The sequence below is a fragment of the Morone saxatilis genome, unplaced genomic scaffold (genome assembly GCF_004916995.1).
Source record: "Morone saxatilis isolate NCDOM2014 unplaced genomic scaffold, NCSU_SB_2.0 Contig18, whole genome shotgun sequence".
NCBI lineage: Eukaryota > Metazoa > Chordata > Actinopteri > Moronidae > Morone > Morone saxatilis.
Window position 1 is genome coordinate 6,649,718 of NW_023339740.1, and position 21,651 is coordinate 6,671,368.

At 44.6% G+C, this 21,651-nt stretch overlaps 2 protein-coding genes across 9 annotated transcripts in view; one reads left to right on the forward strand and one right to left on the reverse strand.

The window, feature by feature from the left end:
- Positions 1–2,945: 2,945 nt before the first annotated feature.
- id1 (inhibitor of DNA binding 1, HLH protein) lies at positions 2,946–4,218 on the forward strand. Its single transcript, XM_035662531.1, has 2 exons — positions 2,946–3,437; positions 3,656–4,218. The coding sequence occupies exons 1-2, from the start codon at positions 3,075–3,077 to the stop codon at positions 3,689–3,691; spliced, it is 399 nt and encodes a 132-aa protein (XP_035518424.1). The 5' UTR covers positions 2,946–3,074; the 3' UTR covers positions 3,692–4,218.
- Positions 4,219–7,146: 2,928 nt separating this feature from the next.
- The window catches only part of ncoa3 (nuclear receptor coactivator 3), a 31,764-nt gene continuing 17,259 nt past the window's right edge, over positions 7,147–21,651 (reverse strand). For 2 of the 8 annotated variants that reach the window (XM_035662532.1, XM_035662539.1), the window contains 20 exons: positions 19,448–19,552; positions 19,056–19,216; positions 17,796–17,896; positions 17,440–17,614; positions 17,082–17,273; positions 16,712–16,798; positions 16,196–16,339; positions 15,418–15,565; positions 14,710–15,308; positions 13,619–14,571; positions 13,403–13,520; positions 12,927–13,163; positions 12,536–12,748; positions 12,285–12,402; positions 11,957–12,128; positions 10,427–10,789; positions 10,164–10,298; positions 9,797–10,052; positions 9,515–9,707; positions 9,048–9,333 (listed from right to left, as the gene is read on the reverse strand). In XM_035662532.1, the coding sequence (XP_035518425.1) occupies positions 9,063–9,333; positions 9,515–9,707; positions 9,797–10,052; positions 10,164–10,298; positions 10,427–10,789; positions 11,957–12,128; positions 12,285–12,402; positions 12,536–12,748; positions 12,927–13,163; positions 13,403–13,520; positions 13,619–14,571; positions 14,710–15,308; positions 15,418–15,565; positions 16,196–16,339; positions 16,712–16,798; positions 17,082–17,273; positions 17,440–17,614; positions 17,796–17,896; positions 19,056–19,216; positions 19,448–19,533 (4,722 nt within the window). In that variant the 5' untranslated portion in view covers positions 19,534–19,552 and the 3' untranslated portion in view covers positions 9,048–9,062. Of the gene's footprint in view, positions 8,940–9,047; positions 9,334–9,514; positions 9,708–9,796; positions 10,053–10,163; positions 10,299–10,426; positions 10,790–11,956; positions 12,129–12,284; positions 12,403–12,535; positions 12,749–12,926; positions 13,164–13,402; positions 13,521–13,618; positions 14,572–14,709; positions 15,309–15,417; positions 15,566–16,195; positions 16,340–16,711; positions 16,799–17,081; positions 17,274–17,439; positions 17,615–17,795; positions 17,897–19,055; positions 19,217–19,447; positions 19,553–20,992; positions 21,087–21,487; positions 21,565–21,651 lie in introns of those variants that run through there. The other 6 variants (XM_035662538.1, XM_035662533.1, XM_035662541.1 and 3 more) reach the window with 6 other exon arrangements.

Sequence of the window (21,651 nt, forward strand, 5' to 3'; positions counted from 1 at the left end):
CCTGTCCACCAAATGGAACAATTTATCCTGAAAAATGCTACTGGGAAATGGTTTGTGTGCTGGCACAAATATAGCCAAGATACACAATGTCCTGAAAAAAACAGACAAGTGTCGCCTTTCTGCTGTTTGATGGATGCAGGATGTTGCAACAGCACTGAGACAAACAGTAGCCTGTCGAAGGAATAAAATAGCAAGTGATAATCGGCTCACATGTAAAGAGTCCGATGGGAAATGAATTCTGTGTCAGCGACGAAGGAGGGAAGGGGAGCTGGGAGAGGGCACTGCCATTCTGTCAGTTAAAATCAGGAGCTAATATGTTTCACTTTTCTTTCCCCTCCTCTGCCTCTTCCCTCTGTCTTCTCTCTCCCCTCGCCTTGATGTGCTGTAAACAGGCTAAAAAGGGCCCAGCTGTGTGGAGTTATTGTTGGTGTCAGTAGGAAGTGCTGATAGCTTTTGCAGCTGAACAAAAGCTGGATGAGGGGAGTGGAGGGGCGCTCCAGACACTGTGGCTCCAGCCTAGATTCTCTCCCACAATCCCTGCACCGCACTCCCATTGTTCTGCCCACCCGGCCCTCCCTCCGCCCTGTCAGCTGCGACCTAGGACAGAGGGCAAAAAAAAAAAAAAAGGAAAGGAAAGGAAAAAAAGAAAGTTTTTTAAAAAGTTTTTACAGGCTACTGCAACTGCTAGAAGAAACAGTCCCGGTGGTAGTTAACTTTGTTACAAGACAGCACAGCAATACAGGCGTTATCTTTGGTCTGGTTTAACATCTGTGCAGATATATGCAGTGGTTCTTTAAATAGCATTTGTATTAAATCTGAAGGAAAGAAAGCTGTCTTTAATCCCTTCAAGACTATGTAAATTGATTTAAGACTTTCTGTGCAATTACCAGGATCTTAATAATATTGTAAACAAAATCTTGCGAAACATGCATTTATAAACAATGCACATCAAATTAAAGAGTTTAATTTAGTATAACATCTGGTTTTTATACAGTGGTGGAATGTAACTAATTTGAGGTACTTAAACTTTACTGGATTATTCCTATTTTATACTTCGACATAATAAAATTTCAGAGGGCAGATTGCACTTTTTACATTTCACTATTTCTATTACTAAGATAGATACTTTACACGATTTCCCATATGACACGTCTGCTTACATCATTTGATGCATCCTTATTGACTAAACTACCCATCAGTGTTCTCAGTATGAGAAGTAAATTCACATTGGCCAGCTTCAATATTAAAGTACATGTTACAGTAAAATAATATGAAATCATATGACACTGCAGGGGCTATTCTCTTGCTTAATGGGTAACTTTTGATACTTTGATACTAGGAATTTTTGTTCACTTTTACTGGAGTGTAGTGTATTATGTATAGTATTCATATGCTGCAGTAGTCTATTATTATTTGTATGTTACTAGTTACTGCAATATTACAGTGGGAAATAAAGGTAAATTAAGTAAAATAGTTTTTTTTAAATGTATTTGCTTTTTTGCTATTCCTTAAAAAAATATTTTTGTGTAACCTAAATTAGTTTGACGCATGTGCAAACTATTTGACATAATAAACTACAATTTAAAAATTGTCCTGTAAAATTTCCTGAAAAAGTAAACTAAAATGCACGAAATGGAGTTATTAAATCACGTTTTATAGCAACCACACTGGCACATGGTCAAAATGCGCTGTGTGAAGGAATGCAACGATTATTTTGTGTTAAAATGCGGCAACAACATATGCCTCCCCCTCCTCCTCCCCCTCCCCTCCCCCCTGTCTCTGCGCTGCTAACCGGCGGCTCTGCAGGTGCGCTGGGCGGTAATCTCATCCCGCTGCTTTAAAGGTGATAAATGAACGACAAAGCTCCGGAGCCGGTTTGTTCTCAGGGCTCCGCGCGCCACGCAGGTGAATGGAGGAGTGCGGAGTGCGAGCTCTCTTGTTTGACGTCTCCATGGAGACCGCCCGAGCGGCGCCAGGCTGACAGGCGTCAAGGCTCGGATGAATGGGTGACGTCACCGCGCTGGCGCCTGCCAGTCTGCTCGGGCTTGTTTGGACAATCTGGGGGGAAGATTCAGAACAGAGCGATGCGATCTGAGTGTGCACACAAGGCTGAGCACACACTGCAGAAACATGTGAAGGAATCCGTGAAGCTGCTGCTGCTCACACTGGGCGACCTTCAGCACAGGGGGGAAAGAGAAAAGTGCAAAGTTTGTGAGCATAAAGAGAGCTTTGAGTTTAGATTTTGTCCAGGGAGAAGTAGTGTGGGAATGAGTGCGCAGCATATTTTCTGAAACAACCAACAATCCAACAGTAATGTTATTAAACTAATGATCTGATAAATCCAATAAACGGATCATCTCATGGCTGCATTCCTCACATCTTACCAAAAAAAAAAAGCTCATTCTAAACAAACCTCATCATCCCGAACTAATTAAAGTTAACAAAAAGCGAATCTGTTCCCACACTTGTTTAGCCACTCCGTTGTCTTACTTTACTGTACTATTGTCATCCACATCTGCAGAGCCATCAACAATTGTGAGAGGCAAATCTAGGGCACTGTGGCAGCCTAATTATCATTAGCCATTCATCCTACATTCATCCTATTCATCCTGTCCCATCCCACACACATTCTCACAGCACATACCCAGGCATTCACCACCCCTTCACTGTCCCCAGGCAATCTACACCTGCAGAGTCCCCAAGCTATGGACAGCTGGATTCCCACATATTACCCATAAAAGACACACATTTGTTTCCATTTGTAACGCCATCCCTCAAACAGATTGTAAATCCCGATAACCAGGCGAGCGCAGTCATTGGCTGAGAGCGCTGTTGTGGACCGACCCATCAATACAAACGCAGCCGTCTCATTGGCTCACCGTCTTCAAACAGGGCGACTCTGGCACGCCCCCGATTCCTGCTCCCCTATAAAGCCGAGGAGGGTTGCCCATGTGGATGTTGCAAACTGTCAACATTGCCTTACCAACATCTCAAAGAGGAGGAGAAGCCTCATTGCTCGACTAATCTTTTTCCCTCGTCTTCTTTTGGAAACTACACCTCCCACATTAATCAAGATGAAGGTTGTCGGATCTACCTGCGCCCTGAAGAGCAAGGTCGGCGGCGAGGACATGGTGCGCTGCCTGTCCGACCAGAGCCTGACCATCTCCAAGTGCAAGATCCCGCTGCTGGACGAGCAGATGAGCGTCTTCCTCCAGGACATGAACAGCTGCTACAGCAAGCTGAAGGAGCTCGTGCCCACGCTGCCCACCAACAAGAAGGCCAGCAAAGTGGAGATCCTGCAGCACGTTATCGACTACATCTGGGACCTGCAGGTCGAGCTGGACGAGCCCGAGAAGAGCCGCCAGTTGTCCGCCGGCAGCGTCCCCCGCACGCCGCTGACCACCCTGAACGCAGAGCTCGCCAGTATCGCAGTTGAGGTAAATATCTCTTCACATGTGTTAATAATAAACCCGAGAATGTCTCAGTGTCATATAAAGCTGAATGCACCACTGTAGCTTACGTATTTGAACGCTAATGTGCGTGCGTAAAGTTGCCAACCCCGTGCGTAAAAGTCATTTTTTCCGCTGCGTTTCTCTTGTGACTGCTGTTGTAACGCAGATGTACTAATGAAACTTTCATTTCTCTCTCCCCGCAGAACGGATGCTCGGATGACAGGATTATGTGCCGTTAAGAGCTCGTGGAGCATCGCGCCATCACCCCACAGCGATCACCGCGAAGAACGAACAAGGCTACCTGATGTGACATCTCGAACACATCAATAAAAAACCTTGAACTGTGTAGGGACGTTTCAAACTCCCAATACTAGAAAAATAACGTTGTGCGGACATCCTCCGCCGGCGAGGATCTCTGTCACTCAGGGCTCTCGATTCATCAGAGGGCCCTGAGAGAAGAAGACCGGTGGTGTCCAGATCTAGACTGGGTTAGCCGGGGACCAAGACGAGTTCAGTGCAACTAGCGTCGCTTGTTGCTTGTAGAGTTTCTAAAGAAAGCTTGATGTTTCTGTTACGCTCTTTGTATCTTGTGTAAACCATATAGAGAATTCAACATTTTGTAAAAGAAAAAAAATACATTTCTCAGATTACTGAGCGACAAACTGTATTGTATATTACAATGCCACATTATGTGAAGATATTGTTTTCTTACAATGTACCTTATTTGTGTTTTTATTAAAACAAGACAATTATTTTTGAACAAGAATTACTCTGTGTCATAGTGTGTGTGTGTGTGTGTGTGTGTGAGAGAGAGATATAAGGTGCTGTATCATGCACCTGGGAAGTTTCAGTGTTCTTCTTTATAGAAACTAGAGCTACAGTTGTGGAACACGATACTTTGGTAGTTACTATGGGCTGTTAAAGCCTTGTTGTCATTGTGATTAATAGTAGGCCTACTCATATTCATCTGAATAGTTCACCTTGTTCCTGACTAGTACTGGGAGAGTGTAAAGTGGTTGTCACTAAATAGTGCTACATCTAGAAGAAGCTGTTAAGTCATTCAGGTAACATAAAACCAAAGCTGGTGGTCAACATAATGGCTCAGAGCCAGTTAAATTGGTAATTTGCCTCTCTATGGGTCATTACCGTATCACATTACAAGAGGAAGTCTCACTTTGAATCGACTCAACATATTGACAAATGGAGGCAGAGGGTTTGAAATCAGGTGAAAAATTAAATAAAATCATTGCAGTAAGGACAAATGTGTGTTTGTTTTTTTCAAGAGGCTTAAAGGCGTTTTAAACAAATTACAGACAAAAATAAAGCTATGTAAGATTGTTTATTAGGAGAGAAGTAAGTAAGGGGAAAAAAAGTTTGTTTTACGCCATAAAAAGTCCATTTAAATATGGTGTTCCAATATGTTATCGTGTAAATCAGCAGTGCGCGTCCTTGCCGGCACTGCAGGGGTTAAACTGGCTTTGGCGAGCCGATTCGTTATAAGATTTATTCTGTCTCCCTGGTGCAATGTTTTTCCCATTTCCCTGCGGTGCGATGCGCACAGCTGCAGCCCCGGCGTGGCCAGTGTGTGATTGTGTTTGTGTGATAGCTTTGTGCCAAGGGCAGGGGAGGGCGGCGGGGCCCAGACTGAGCGGCGCCTCGGCACACCTGGGGAAGTTCAGGTTAAATAGCTCCACATTCCTCAACACACAGCTGATTGAAACATTAACAAACAGTAATCCACGGGCCAGGCCGCAGATGGGCCGGGAACCACGCCAACACTCGGAGAGAGAGGGAGAGAGAGATTCCCACAGTACAGTCGTATGTTATAAATTTGCTATTAATATATACAGTTTTTCTTTTTTTCCCCCCCTTCTTCTGAAACATACACTGCTTGAGTTGTTAGAGAAGTGTCCACAAGTAGTTGAGCGGAATTGTTTCACATATACAATTCTTTAATGTGTTTCTTTATACTGGGAAATCATTTATAGTGTTTCCTCTCTGAATTTCTAATCACTCATAATTATCTATATGGCAGATACTAATCCCTCTTACGTAATCTGGTTGAGCTGTGGAGAAAATGAAGACCAGGCTATTGTGGTCTCCATAATGAATATTTTATTACCATTAAATCCAATTAGGCCCGTGTGTTGGGTTTTATATCTGCTCCATTCTTAATTATTGTTTTTATTTTAATCCCTCAGTCTATAAACATGAATAAAACCTCATGCCCCTTCCTGCACCACGCTTGTACTTTAGCGCCCTCTTGCGAGCGTGAAGGGTTTCGCAGGGTAAAAAGCTTGCTTTAGCTGCAGTGTGGGGCAATTGATGGGCTGGAGGAGGCATAAGTAGACAACAGCGCCGCCTTCTGGTTAAAGTGACATGAACAAAATGTGTTCATTAGGGTGCTGGTGTTGCTGTCATGTATTTTCCTGCTCACATATAATATTTGTTTATCATTTAAGATTCTAAATAGTTACTCAAATTGTGCACTTAAGTACAGTTTAGGGGTATTTTTACTTGAGTATCTCTGTACTTTCTACTCCATTATGTTTATGTGACAGCTGGATTACCTGACTTTACATTCAAAGCATACGATCATCATCTCTAAATGCTGCTGTCACTAATCTGTATTAATGATCTGTTAATACAGAAGAGAACTGCACTTTTATTCATAAATGTATCTTTAAATCTGCCTCAGCAGTGGTGGAAAGTAACTAAGTACATTTACTCAAGTGCTGCATTTGCATGATGCTAGTGCAGTTTTGAGGCACATTATAATATAACATTTATATGAGTGCTAGACTTTCTTGTTCATTAGGATTTTATGTTAAAGTAAAATGTTTAAAATACAATGTATTGTTAAAGATTAAAGCTGTGGTTTCTTTTTTTGACTTACAACCCCACACACTGGTGTTAGCAGTTCCACCTGAAAGAGAGCTTGTCAAATGGTTTCCCTTAAATAACTGTTTGAGACAAAGAGATGTAGTATGAAGTATGCAACATTTCATTAAAAAAGCAAAGATGAGAGAAACGTACCAGCCAGATTTATCTTGTGAGCCTCAGGGGGAGCCTGACTCCCAGGTCAAGAATCACTGGATTAAAATATCAAACTGTATACAAAGTATTTAAAACTAGCTCCACTTCAACCAGCAACCAGTTAATACATCAGTCACAGGGGCCATTGTTCTGCAGATCCAGTACTTTAACTCTGCATATTTGAAGTATATTTGATAATAATACTTTTACTTAGTTAGACTTTTCAATACAAGATTTTTTTCACTTTTAATGAAGTATTTTTACAACGTGGTCTTCCTACTTTTTAATCCACTATATGCCTCATTGTATCACATCTCCTCAAGTATTTACTAGTCTCCTATCACTAGTTACTGAAGGGAAGTGAAGTTCACACTGAATGGGCTTAATAGACTGACGTTTTTACATTACAATACTAAGCAGGATTTAATATTGAAAATCAAAGCAAAGCAGCTTTTCCTCTGACAGAAGAATATTATAAGTGGATCAATCCTTCATTAGTTTCTTCCAATAACAGCCGCCTTCATTAGTTATGTTTGATCAGTGATTATGTTGTCATTGCAATATACTGGTTGCTGTTTACTGTTTACTGAAGTCAGACTGAGTAAATTGCATGGATCATAATCAGATTAAGAAGATAATCAGAGAACCAGAGTCAAGAGTGTTTAAATAGAAATTTGTATTTACATTAATATCAACATCAACAGAAAAAATCTGTAATATACATCCTGTAAAATGACAGTTTATCTTACCACCAAAACAAAAAAACATCAAAAACAAACCAAATGATCTCTTGCCTCTTTTTGCACTTCATTCAAACTCTACAAAGTTCCTTGTTCCTGAAGTAACAAAATCTGGACAGAAAATGAAGCCGTTTCCTGAAAAATAGAAGAGATATTGATATGTCTTAAAGTGGATTCAATTCCATTGGTATTTCTCTCACAGCAAAACATGCTTCGTCTATTTTCTGGATGTAAAAACCTTCTGCTGTAGGGTTGAGAGTTTCCAGTCCTCTTCGCACTGCACTGATAGCTTCCCACTGCGGAACAACCGAGCCCCATGCCCTTTATGCGTACAGTTTATAACCATCATATGCTTTTACAGATCCATGATATGTACCCTTTACCATCAGACTAATATAACACGTCATAAAAAAAATGTACACCAGAAACCTCAGAAACTATACAGAGATGTGGAAAAATATCTTTGGATTGCGCATGTTGAAAAGGTAGATTCAGCGAGCTGAGAATAACAGTCAAAAGAAGATGGTGTGAATAAAAATACACTTGAGAGATAGAGCTGGTAGAAGGGGGGGAGAACACTTCAGGGACCAGGCTTGTTGGTAAACTGAGGAGTGTGTGTTCCCGTCTTCACTGTAGCGCAGACAAAACCCATACAGCTCACCTCACACTGAACCCGACAAAATAATATCATTTTATGTAATCGACAGAAGAAATCTGCCACATTCCAATAATACCTCTGACAGCGTGAAAGCTTGAACCATCAACTTGTCAGCTACTCGTCACAAGTAAAAGTGCCTCGCTAAAACATGAAATACATGACTTTTTGGAAAATTAAAAAATACAGCATTCAGAAAATGACAAACAAAAGGAAGGAAACCCAAACACGCCTGCGATATTTGCAAAGGCATAAAAAAAAGCAAATCATCCAAATCAGTATTGACCTATGGGACACAAAAATACAACCAGGTCTCATACTTTGTGCAATAATGGGCCTTTAAAAAGCATGTTTGATATATTTTGTAGAATATTTACAATTCATATTCACAGAGGACATTTGAGACATCTAATACTGCAGTACCATTTGTTTGCTTATAACAGGGGTTATGATGCTCAGTTACAGTCTAAAGCATAGAGGCAAGAGTTATTGCTCCAATCTGCATAACATAGTAAATAAATTGTGTGCTTATAGCTTCCAATGACTTCAAGAATGAGGCGCATCCAAAGGATAAGAAAGAAAACAGAAACCCATCGTTGTGAAGGCATTGAATCTCTAGTAAGGCTGTAATGATGAAGAAATATTGCATCAATCTTTATTCCACACAGAAGCCTCCAGTAAAGTGCCGCCACAGCCAGTTGTACCATAGTCCTGTTCTGCAGCCTGGCCGTGACGCTGAATACTGCCCGACAGCTCCATGAACACACACAAACATGCACACACGCACACACACAGTGATATTTCGTGTTTGTGTGTCACCATACAGAGTTACAGTATGTGAGGCTTCAGTTGGAGCCCACTTCCTCTAGGATGAGCAGTGTGTTGTGCTGAGTTTCCTGCGTGCGTCATGTTTTAGGCTGGAGAACTCCAACTGTGTGTGTGTGTGTGTGTGTTTGTGTGTGTGTGTAGGTCCATCTTTTCTCGGGGCTCAGACTGTTCGGCCACAGCTGAAAGGCTCCAGATTCTACTGTCAGGCACAGGTCTTCAGCAATACTTCTGCAGAGACAGAAACACAGTGCTTTTCCTTTACATGTCAGCCTCATGTAAGACCACTCAATAATAACAATAATACTAACTTTACTTATACAGCATATTTCAAAAACAAAGTTACAAAGTGCTTTACAATAAATCCACAACAGAAACAATATGCTTCAGACTGCTGTGTCCTACCTGATCAGGTCCCATTGGCATTCTGCCCATTCCCATGGGGTTCATGCCCATTTGGCCCTGCATCTGGCCGTGTCTCTGTCCTGGCATTTGTCCCATCTGTCCCATCTGTCCCGCACTGGCCCCGCTGACTGGCCCAGGTCCACCCATGGAGGTGTTCATCATCATGGGTCCAAACTGGCCCTGGTTGGCCTGCTGAGGGAACTGTTGCTGGGGGTATGAGCTGGAAAAACAGAAATAAAAGAAGTTTTGACGCAGGTCCTTTACGTCTGTTTATTTAAAAATCACACTAGGATAAACCTCTTTGTGTATGGTGCTCATTATGGTGACAATTAACTAACAAACCTACACTTGAATAATAAACGACTAAATAACTTTTCTCAAGAAAGCTTGATGCTACATACTTGTTGCGTGGCATGCTGCCCTGTGGCCAGCCTTTCATCTCTCCAGATGGGTACATGGGCCCTGCTTGCGGATTGCCCTGCATCCCTGGCATCATGGTGTTCTGAGGAGGACCTCCCATTCGTCCAGGCATCATGTTTGTTGGTGGGCTGCTACCTGGAGCCATGAATGATGGATCCCCCTGCTGGTTCATCCCTGCAAGTACAATGACAAGAAGAAGTCACGAGTGTGAAACTTAGGAGATCCAGGAGGAAAGGATACAGAACTCTATCTAGTCAACCCACCATAATTACCCCCATAGTTGAAGCCCTGCTGTCCAGCCTGGTTTATTGGGGGAGCTCCCATGGGGCTGTCCATGCCCCCTGGTGCGGTGACATTTGGAGGAGGGCTGAAGCCTGCTGCTGCCCCCTGCCCCTGCTGCTGCTGCTGTTGCTGTTGCTGCTGCTGCATCAGCATCATCATCCTCTGCCTCCTCATCTGGGAGATGGTCATCATCTCTCTGCTGCGCTGAGCCATCATCTGGGCGTTCAAGAAACCCGGCTGCAGACAAACATCAATACTTTGACCTTAATTCTACAAATGGTGACTTGACTGGTGTTATTAAAAGTGAACGCACACTTAATTAGATGTGAGGAAGTGCTGACTACATACCTGACCACTCATGCCTGCAGGCTGTATACCAGGCTGCATACCAGGCTGCATGCCAGGCTGCATGCCTGGATGCATGGCAGGGTTTCCTCCGGGGGCATGTTCCATCTTCATGCCTTGTCGGGTCTGGTTCATAAACTGCCAGATGAGACAACAAGTTCAATATGCCATGTTCACTATTAATGTAGCAACCTAGAAGCTACCAACTTCTCCTGAGACAGAGGTCATCTTTAGGTTGAATAGTAAGTGTGCGTCTGTGTGATCACCTGCTGTCCTTGCAGTCTCTGCTGCAGCTGCAGTCGGAGAGGCTTGGTGGCAGTAATCATGCGAGGTCGCATCATGTTTGCACGGGGGTTGCCCATGCCCGCCATGCCAGGGAAGCCCCCTGCCTGGCCCATTTGATTCATCATGGGGTTGAAGCCTCCCGGAGACTGGCCTTGCATTGTGTTGCCACCATAACCGGGCTGCATGCCCACGGAGGGGGGCCCTGGGGGCCCAGGGTAGCCTTGGTTATACATGGGTTTTTGGTCCATGCCTAAGGAGGAGTCCGGCCCTGGGAAAGGCTCTGATGGCGGGCACTGTCCCTGGCCTTGATCCTGGCCCTGCTGGTGGCCCTCAGGTCCCTGAGTCTGGGGTACAGAGGAGTTGCATGTCACGCTAGTTTTGGCAAAGTAAACTTTACTGCAATATTAACTAGGGAGGTCCGGATCAGTTTTTGTAGCCCCCGATCCAATCTGAGTTATTTAAGATTGAATATCTGCCGATACAGAGTCCTGATCTTATACTTTTTTTGGTAGATAATACAGTGCCCAGTGCACACTTCAAGTACATTAGAGTTATATCAAAGCTATTCCTTAACGTTTGGAGCTTTAGTGCAGCCATTGCCTGAGTTACCTGAATGAACTGTTTGTATTCTGCGGTTTATTTCTACTTCTTTTACATTATATTCACCAAGGACTCCTATTGGCTTTTTGTTCATAGGACTTTTGTTGGACTTGCAGTGGCGGAGTGGAGTATGGTTGTGTTGGCTCTCTACCACTCTTCTCCTCTGCAGCGGGGCTGCTCGTGCTCTCTCACATGCAGAGCCCAGAGTGGAGGAAAGAAACCGTGAGAGAGCTGACAATGGCTGCACCAAGCATGAAAGCAAAAGTAAAAACAGCTGTGTAACAGCTGAAGTAAACAAAAAATCGGATCGAATCAATAAAGCTCAACAATGCTAATACTGATCGTTGAGATTGGATCGGGGCATCCCTAATATCAACACAACACTGGATATTTAAACTACTGCTATAGCAGAGACATAAAACACATATACATCACATATAACAGCTTCATGAGACCCACACATATAAAGAAGGCTTACGCACAGCATGCAGCTAGAAAAACATTGCAAGCTTAAAAACATTTACTTCAAGCTGACATTCAAGTTGAGGCCTGAGAACGCACATTCAAATCACATCATGCAGGAATCTGATGAGTACAGTAGAGAGGATAATATAAATTCATACACTGATTTTGGACCACTGAGCCTCTGAACATGTTTTGCTTTGCCTGAAGCTCTTTGACTCAATGTTTAAACCTAAATTGAGGGGGCAACAAGCTGTTGACTTTATACCATAATATCTCACAGTATATTTTACATTACACATTTTTCACTTTATTCAATAATCACTTCATAACTTTCTTATTTTTAGAAGAACTGAAGTTCATTTGGGCTCATGACACACTATCATTACCATTTCCTGTGATTAAAAAAAAAAGAGCAGGCAATACATCATGTGTAGTGTGTCTTGTACCTGGCCTACTATTTCAGGGATGCCTAGGGCTCGGTCTATCTCCTGCAGTGCAATGACATCAGCTGTATTGAGCAGAGAGTCCAGCTGGTCAAGAAGTGCCCGTTCATCAGGTGGGCCCTCGCCGCTGGCCAGGGGGCCCAGAAGCTCTTCCAGTGGATGCCCAAACTGGTCCCTAACACAACAAAAGACACAGGAGATGTTGAGTCACTTTAAGAAAAGAGACTGCAAACGCAGACATTATCAATGTTAGCTTCTGAATTCAGTTTGAGGTCAACTTAGCTGGCCAAAATTCAGAAGGATAGGGTTGAGAACAGTTTGAAAGATTTACCTGTTTGTGTTCCTCTGTGGTCTGTCCATTACCATAGCAGAGTCTGGCCAGGAGGGAGACTGAGGTGGGGGCCCATGTCCACCAAACCGGCTCATCCCCATATTGGCTTCACTGGTACCTGCACAGTTGATAATAGGTAGTAGTGTATGGTTAATACAAAGTGGAAACAAGTGGTCAAACTATCATTTTTCAATGCAATTCAATTTTGCAGAAAATTATTCCCGTTCAGATATTTCAGACATGTGACATACCCATATCCATGAGTTGCTGCTGCAACATAGACCTTGCGTTTGCAGGTACACTGTTGGAGCGGTTGATCATGGGTCCTGCCATTGGACCAGAGCGACCCATGCCAGGGTGTCCTGGGCCGGCCACAGGGCTGCCGCTGGACCTCGGCATCCCCCAGTCCCCTGGCCCTGAAATGGGAGGGCGCTGGGGCATTCCCATTCCTCTGCCCATACCTCCTAAACAACACAAAGACCATGAACATTGTTTCATCATCTAGCTCAGCAACATAGTGAATAATGGGAACCAAGCTTCTATAATTTCAAAGATGGTGGGTTTAGCTACAAATGTGAGACCCAGGTCTTCACAGAAAGCCAGGCTGTCTTGGGCATGCAAAGAAGTAAGTGTTTCAGTTACTTGTTGGATTCCCCCGAGGTGGACACACACCCATGCCTCCTGAAAAGCCATTGGGAACGGGCCCGGATCGGATCGGAGAATCCATGGTCTCCTGTTTAACCAAAGTGGGACACGGCAGATTCCTTCTCCCAGCTAGCCCGCCTCCTACTGCTCCACCTCCAACCATGGGCTTGGCATCCATGGACAAGGCTCTTTGATAGGTACGTTGAGCAGGAGGCATGGGGCCTCTCTCCCCATCTGAAGCACACATAATACCAAAGTTAGATGACTCACTTTCACACAGTGAAATTCTAAGATTAAGACAGTCTGAAGTATGTAATACCTCATGTATGACATATGTATATGATATGCCATATGCCAAGGCTGCTATTGTAGTGTCTTGTCACACACTATTTTTGCACATTAAGTATGAACCGTTTTGCTGTCCAGTGTCACATTTGATCACATGATACTCTCAAGTAGACTGACTGACATACCATGTAAACTGTCAGGCAAATTTCCCTGTTTGTTTCCCACTTCCTTCCCTGCTCTGGAGTCTGCTTCAGAGTAGAAGCCAGCGTTGTTCACACCCAGAATGGTCTCCAAGGTCTCCGTCTGAACCATCGAGAAAAAAGAATGATTAGGACAGTGTTTTACTGGCCATTTTAAAATACATCTAACAGTAACAATGGTATTTTGGGCAAAATTCTTACCTCATCAGATGGTTCCAACTTGACTTTCCCATCCATGCAGTGAGGGTCAGAGCTGGTGACCCCTGCAGCCTGAGCTCCTCTTCCTTCCAGGTCCTCCACCTTCGGCTTGATATCACCACCTTCTTTAGAGTCGTCCTTATTGAGCAGGTAGTGAAGGAGGGCGTGGGGCTTCTCCTTCTTTGGGCTGTGCTGCTCCTGCTTTGATTCTGATCCCCTAGCCGCTCCAGTGGCTGCAGGCCCAGGCTCTGGTGCCCCTGAATCCAGGCTGCTTTTTCCTGTGGCCTCGGCTGTGATGCGAGCCACCTCGTCTGGAGTGTTCCCATTCTGCAACAGCTTGTGGAGGATCTTGTGCTTCTCCTGAAGTGACTGACTTGTTAAATGTCCTGTAGCACCCGAGGAGGACACAGCGCCATGATTCCCACCCGTAGAGGAGGACACTCCTGTTGAGGATGAGGGGCTGGTGACGCCGGCTGTTCCGTCTTTAGCCCCAGGCGTGGAGCTGGGCCCGGAATTTGGTGTATGATTAGGTGGCACCAGCTCATCTGCAGGGGAGGTGAGGAGCTGCAGAAGCTTCTTATGGCTGTCAGGAACCCGTCGGTTCGATTCTCCCCCAGCCGGACCCACCTCTCTACTGGCTTGGCTGTCTGGCTTGTCAGGGGGGCCCTCGCTGGTGGGGGTGTGGGGGTGCTGCTCTCCTCCAGCCCCCAGTGAGCTCCCGGGGCTCTTGGAGTCCGAATAGGCTGGGAGGCCAGGTTTACAGGGTCCCCCTGCTGGCTGGTTGGTGGAGTTGATGCTTGGGGAGCTGTCAGGCTTGTGGGGGGGAGGAGAGGTGAGGGGGGAGGGCATCGGATTACCCACTCCCTCACTAATGGCTTGGAGGGCATTCAAGGAGCTGCTGGAGAAGGTGGTGCCTCCTCCGCCAGGGTGACTAGAGCTCATGGGAGAGTTCATACCTGCAGAAGAACAATCCAAGTAGTAAAAAACGTGTTAGAAAATTACTGATTTAGGAAGCAGTGATTCTATATCCAATTAACCTGTATATTACAAGTTGCTGATAGTTCTTGAGAGTTCTAGAAAAGTTTGGTTCATACCTCCGGGGGAGAAGGGGCTGGCACCCATCTTGGGGCTTCCTCGGACTCTAGGTGAACCCATGACGTTGTGTGGGGGGCCGTTAATCCCCGGACTGGCCTGGGGGGGACTGGTCATTCCCATCCCGTACCCTCCACCTCCAGGTCCGCCTCCACCTCCATGGAACTGACCCATCTGCTGATGTTGATGTTGCTGCTGATGCATGCCATGGTGGCCCATCTGATTCATGGGCCCTATTTGGTTCATCGAGTTCATGGGAGAGTTCATGGGAGAGTTCATTGGATGCATAGAATTCATCTGATTCATTGGACCCATGTTGTTCATCTGATGCATGGAATTCATTTGATTCATCTGATGCATGGGACTCATCTGATTCATAGGATTCATTTGATTCATCTGGTTCATGGGATTCATGCGGTTGCCCCCAGTGTACGGAGGCACTCCTCTTTGTGGCATATTGCCCTGTTCAGCCATGCCGTAGCCCCTGTTCATGCCCATGCCCCCTCCTGGACCCATGTTCATCTGTTGGTTGGGATTGTTCACAACCATGTTTTGAGGCCTCATCCCTCCACCCTGGTTTCCACGATAACCATTCTGCTCCCTACAACGGAATACGGTCAATAACAAGAAATTAAAACAGGACAACTCAAATACAACACAGTGAGACAATCATTCAATTTAGAGGAAATCATTCCTCCGTCATTCTGCACCTTTGTAGCAAGTGTGTGGAGAGGAAAGAGTGCGGCTCATTGGTGTTGGGATTCCTGCAGAGGTCGCTCCTGGTCTGGGCTGTGACTGGGGTGCCATCAGAGAGTGAGAAGCGGTAGAGTGGGGTCTCCGCATGGCCATTATGGAAAGCTGGAGCAGAAAAAAAGCAGAATTAATACTCTGCAAACATAGATTGACTAAAGATGAATTTCCCCAAGCCTTCTAGTGTTCACTGTCGGCGGTCTGTCAGATGGGTAAGAACAAGAAAGAGTGGAACCAAACTCCAAATCACAGAGACTCTTACTTTATACAGGAGGAGAACAACAGCACTGAATATATACATTTTAAAAACTGCATGCTCCCAAGCAGGAACATTCATATCTTAGGCCGGGCGCAGTTAGAATTTACTGTTTACTGTGGAGATCGTAGGTACACTCCATATTGTCAATCGTGTTATTCATTGTGTCTTACAAATCCGGTTATGTCTCCTGTTGTACTAGAGATTATTCATTAATGGTTTGAGCCTCTTATTCATTTAGCAAGGGCTGCGTCCCACATACTAAATTGAAATTGAATGAGATGACTTGCGTTCTGCTACATTCCTTGTATACTTTTGTGATTGCCGCTCTTGTCAAAGCTCAAACCTGCCCTACCACCTATAATAATGGATCATGCCTTTGTCAATGTCTGTGACCATGCTGTAATTCGAGGTAATCCATTCACATGCAAAACTAAAACTAAAAGAGAGGTTAGATAGTAAGGAGCGGCAGAACTACATACCATCTTGATAGTGGCGTTTGTAGGACCACGGTTGTCCCTCACTTCGATTGAGGAACATCTGCATGCAGCGCCTAACCAGGTCCTCCCAGCCTGGACGCATAGTGGTGTGAAGAGAGCTTTGCTGTTCAATTTCAATCAGTTTACCTGCAACAGAAAATGCACCGTTGAGATTACACAAGCAATAATGGCTAGTGATGGTAAAATAAACAAAAACATTTAGATTTCTAATACAGTGTATCAACAATCTATGGTGAACATCCCTAATTATCTGGAATGACATGGCTTGAAAGGTCACATTGTCAGTACAAGTAATGAGGGTATAAGTAAGGAATTAAAAAAGGGACACACCAAGTGCCACCCAACACAGAATTTATAACTTAAACTAGTTTGATGAAAACCTTTGTAAGCTGGCGTGCCAAACACAAATATTTCCCATGGTCACGTCACATGCACACAAAATTAATTCACCTGGTCAAAGTACTTGCACCCATTAGATATAAAACAGTGGAAACTTACCAGACAGTTCGTGGCGAGTGCTAAATCTCTCCGTCCTCTCTACTGCAATGATGCGTCGTGCCACACAGATCATACATGACTGCAAATCTGGGTTAAAAACAGCACAATGTTAAGTTCTCATTTGGCTGCACTGGAGCAGAAATCAGATATTCCAAACCTCACTTGTGTGTATTATTTTCAACATTCAAGTACAAATTGACAAAGAAATACAACAGAAGGCATAGTTACACACTAGGTGTAAGCCAAATAAGTCACTGGGTTATGTATATGAGTTCTACTTTGAATCTGCTGGTTAAATCATATCCTCTGCATTAAAAAAAAATAATGTCAATGTTGTCACAAAAAATATTCAAAGCTTTTTGATTTTTACCTTCACCCTCCTCCATCATGGCCCGGGGCTGAGTGAGTGCAAAACATTGCATTGTCTCATAGCGCTGGCCCCCGGGCCTCTCTTCTGGCAACCCATGACTCTGACCATGAACAAAGTTCACCAGCATACGACAGTTGAAGGTGTGGCTCTTCTGTCTGGGTGCTTCTCCACCCCACGATGCCCCGTTTGGTGCTACAGAGAGAAATAGCCAACAAATGAGTGTGTGTGAGAGAGCATTCAGATGTTCATGCGTTCAATCATTTATGCTTGTGTGTGTGAGTGAGTGACCATGTTTGTATATTTAGGTATGCATTATCTTGTACACACACACACACACAAAAATAAACCCATGTCTCACCATGGGCCTTGGGTAGATTCTTGTGAAACTCCTCCCTGTCCTCATCGTGGATGATGTTGTACACACTCGTGTTGATCAGCTCCTCCTGCTTGTACTGCAGGTACTGTGTCACATTGTCTGACACAAATACAATGCTGCCCTCTCGGTTAACCACAAAGAGAAAGCCATCCAAGGCCTGAGAACAGCATGGACAGAAAAATGGTTAATTATTTGGTTACTATTGCCCCTCTAGAAAGCAGCTAAGACATTTCTATAAACTTCAAGTGAGCAATGACAGCAAAGCACTGGTCCAGCATATGGAACAGCAATAATTGATGTTTGTCTATTGCCCCCTAAGTGATTGTCCCCAAGCTGACCTGTAGGAGCAGCGGTCCCAGATGGTCCTTGTCAATGACCCCTTGACCAGTAGAGGACACATCCGCCTTCTGGACATCATCATCGCTGCAAGAGCTCTTTCCTAAGGACATATGAAGCACATCACACTACAGATGAAGAGAATTGTCACTTTACAGCTATCTATGCCTTTGGATTCTTTATTTGGTACTTTACACATCACACATAATTTCCATCATGATCATACGGTTTGTCTCAATTTTAATTTAACCATTCTATGATTTCGAGTTGGCTGTGGGAGCTGCTTTCCTAACACAATGACATAAAATATTTTTTTCTGGCCAGCAGGTGGCGGCATGAGCCATATATGCATGGTTAGCATGCCTTTCTATTTTTAAAATCAGCATGTGTCTGAGGCTTTGTTAGATACCACTCTATATAGAAGGGTCATCTGTGGCGCTAAGCAAGATGACAAATAATATGACACAACTCCATTCTGACTCAAAATAGCTGCTCAAGCAAACAGAGCAATGATAGGTATAAACAAAAAAGGAGATACCTGAGAAACTGACCCAAAGATGTGTAAACAAGGGGAGGGAAAGGTGTGTTACATGGACAACAGACAGAAAAGAGGAGGAAAAAAGAGGGGGCCCTCCATCATTCCCATCCTGTAACTATGGCAACCTGACTGCATAACACCCAGGCCAGCAGTAGCCAGCTGTGACCCTCTGGGTAGATTCCAATGTGATTGCTCTCTCTCTTTCTTACCCACTTACCCTAACAGATCTAATCTCAACCAAGCTAAAACAGGTGGAAGAAAATATCCTCCTTTGTGTATCCAATCATGTAAAATCTGTAAAATGATTGGAAAAAGACCTAGGGATAGGAGAAACTTTCTGTAAAAGGTCTGATTTCTGGATCACCAGTGTCTCCCACCAGTCTCCCAGAGAGAAGCAGCGTTTGGCACTAACAGAATCACACTGTCACTGACAGCCTTGAGTCATGACCAGCAAAGCATTGGTCTCAATTACTGGTGTTCATTTACCCCCAGCAATACAAACAGCCAAAGTGGCTGTCGGTCTGAAGCAGCCTGGCCATGAACCAAACACACCACTTCATCACTGGCAGTGTCTGTCCTGAAGCAGGGTACTTGACAAGATTCAACTGAACTTTATTCACTGTCTAGCCCCCAAAACAAATACAGAAAAAGACTAATTATGTTTCATATGTGACCTTGTTTTCGACCAGGAGTGTATGTGTGTAATTTGCACATGTGGCGGTACCTTGCTCTTTGATTTGTCTGATCTGTCTCACGGTCTCCTTGAGGATGGCACATTTGTCAGGCTTGACGTTGAAGCTGTCGATGTTGGAGAGGTTGGCAGAGATGAGCTCAGCCAGCTCTTCGATGTACTTGCTCTCCTGTTCCCTCCGACGCTTGTCACACCTGCCGGGGCGCCAAAGGGATTAGACACGTTTCCATGACAACCTCACCTCCCCATGCACCCGTCCGATGCTTCAGATATTTTGCTAGCAGCAGACACACGTTTGGACCGGGGGTACGGATGTTTACGTTAGGCCAGGGGAAAGGAAGTGACCTCATGCTCTTGCTGACATTCCCGCCAAAAACATCAGGATTGGTATGTGATCGACACTTAACAGGAGTTACAGCACTCACCCTAAACCTGGCGTGTCGCAGGTGGACAGTTTACGTTTGCGGTCGGAGCACAGCGGCTCCAACAAGTTGTCTCCTACGCCACTCATCTTCAGCGCATATCAGCACCTGAAAGCACACACATAATATATACATGTATATACACACACACACACATACACACACACATACACATACAAGCAGTGCAGCATCATCAGAGTGAATGAACTGAGAGTGTGCTTTTATACACTCATGTGTGGTACAATCAAATAAAAGGATAAGTGTGTATTGGAAAGCTGTCCTTTCTCACTCACAGTGCACTCAAAAATTATGCCAAATTCAAGCAAACCTTGAAAACTCTCAAAGCTACTGATGATATAAATGAAGTGACTTCTAAGGGGAGAGTAGATTGTAGATTCCTACAGATTTATGAGGGTACACTATCAAGTTAGTAAAGCAGCCTTGGTTCCTGCTTAGTGCTTGATGGCAGTGAAATCTCATCTGTTCCACTGCGAGGAGCGACTGATGATGATGTAGTGATTTGGAGCCTCAGGGGAGATGGGTCATCCTGCGTTCAGCCAGCCTGCCCGCTAGAATGATACCACTCTGCTAACAGCGGCAACACACGTACACTCAAACCGTTTTCAGTACACTTACATGTTCAGGCATGTTGCACCACAGTCTGTAAGGGAGATTAGTGCTAGTTGCTACTGTCCCAGCAAGGCACATATTCACCAGCCTGCCTCTTTGTCTAACTGCCTGGGACTGCATGAGCAAAATAATACACACTGCTTGGGCTTGTGGAGCCAAGACAAAATCCAGACGAGGCTCCACACCACATTTCAGGGACTAGTAAAAATGATCCCCCCTTCCGCATTCTCTTTACTCTGCATTCTCCATACTAGGCTGCATCCGTTCTTTCTTCCAATAGATTTTAACTGCTGTTTCCCCCCATACCATCCAAAGACAACCCCTCCCTTCTCTCCCTCCCTCCCTGGGTGTAGCAGTACTGGACTGGGGACCCTGCCCTTGTTTTCTTGCTCTGGCATTGCCCTGTGTCTGACCCCCTCAGAGTTCATGTTAGAGGAAACCTCTGTACCCAGCCTCTAAGGTCACTGCTCTTTCCTATTCCCACCCAGAGACACACACAAAGCTGTAGCGTGCGGCTGTACAACCAAGATTGTTCTACTACAACCATATCCTGGACTTTGTGTCTGCATGTGTGTATGTGCACACACAAGCGCTCTTAAACAGAGTGAGCTCATTCCAGAGTGGAAAAGTGTAGAACGGATGGGAGCCATTATGCAACTCCTGCTCCGCAACTGCAGGCTAGGACATGCAGCCCAGGACATGCAGCCCAGTCACCCACCACCCACTACTACTACTACTACAAGAAGAGCACCAAGTCTCAGACGCAGACTCTGCGCCATAAATCTGCATCGCATGCTTCTTGTCTGTCTACCTTTCACCACCCCTCTCTAAATCTGCCTGTCCTGCTCCGGCTGTGACTCTCACTGCCCTCCCTTCTCTCTTTCTTCCTTCCTTCCTGATTTCTGTCCTAAGGCTCACCTCTGCAGCAGTGGAGAAAGATGACATCAGCCCTCAGTCAGCCTCACATCCTGAAACAGACAAACAGCAGAGCTGGGGGCTGCTGGGGGTCTTTCTGAAAACAAGGAATCCATAGTGGTGTAGAACAGTTTCTAATCTGCTCATGGAGAAGCAATGCTGAAAACCTGAGTAAATGTTAAAACAGGTTTCAATGCGGAATCTCAATTTTCTTAGCTACAAAGCTAAGAAAGAAGCTTCTGAGTTTTTTTGTGCTGCACCAAATCAACTATGTTCTCATGGGATTCAGACAACAGCACGGCACAATTTACTGCTCTTTTCATGTTCACAATAGTATGCTTCACTAGTTCACTCACATTGACATTTTGCACTTTCTGACTGAAATCGGAAAACTGCCAACCCAAGTAGACTACTTCTCTACAACAGAAAGAGAAATTGTGAACTGCAGCCCACCAAAACCACAGATGATCGCAACAGGCCTGGCAGTATGCCACTGACCTGAATCAGCTTCATTTGACAATGTGAAACTTGCTCAGGGACAATGTTGCACAAACCATCAGGTACACAAACAGCAGCTGTCAATGTGAGAAATACAACATCTCAGAGAGAAAAATGAAATGGTCAGAATCTTTATTGGATTATCCACCTGTGTGTGTGTGTGT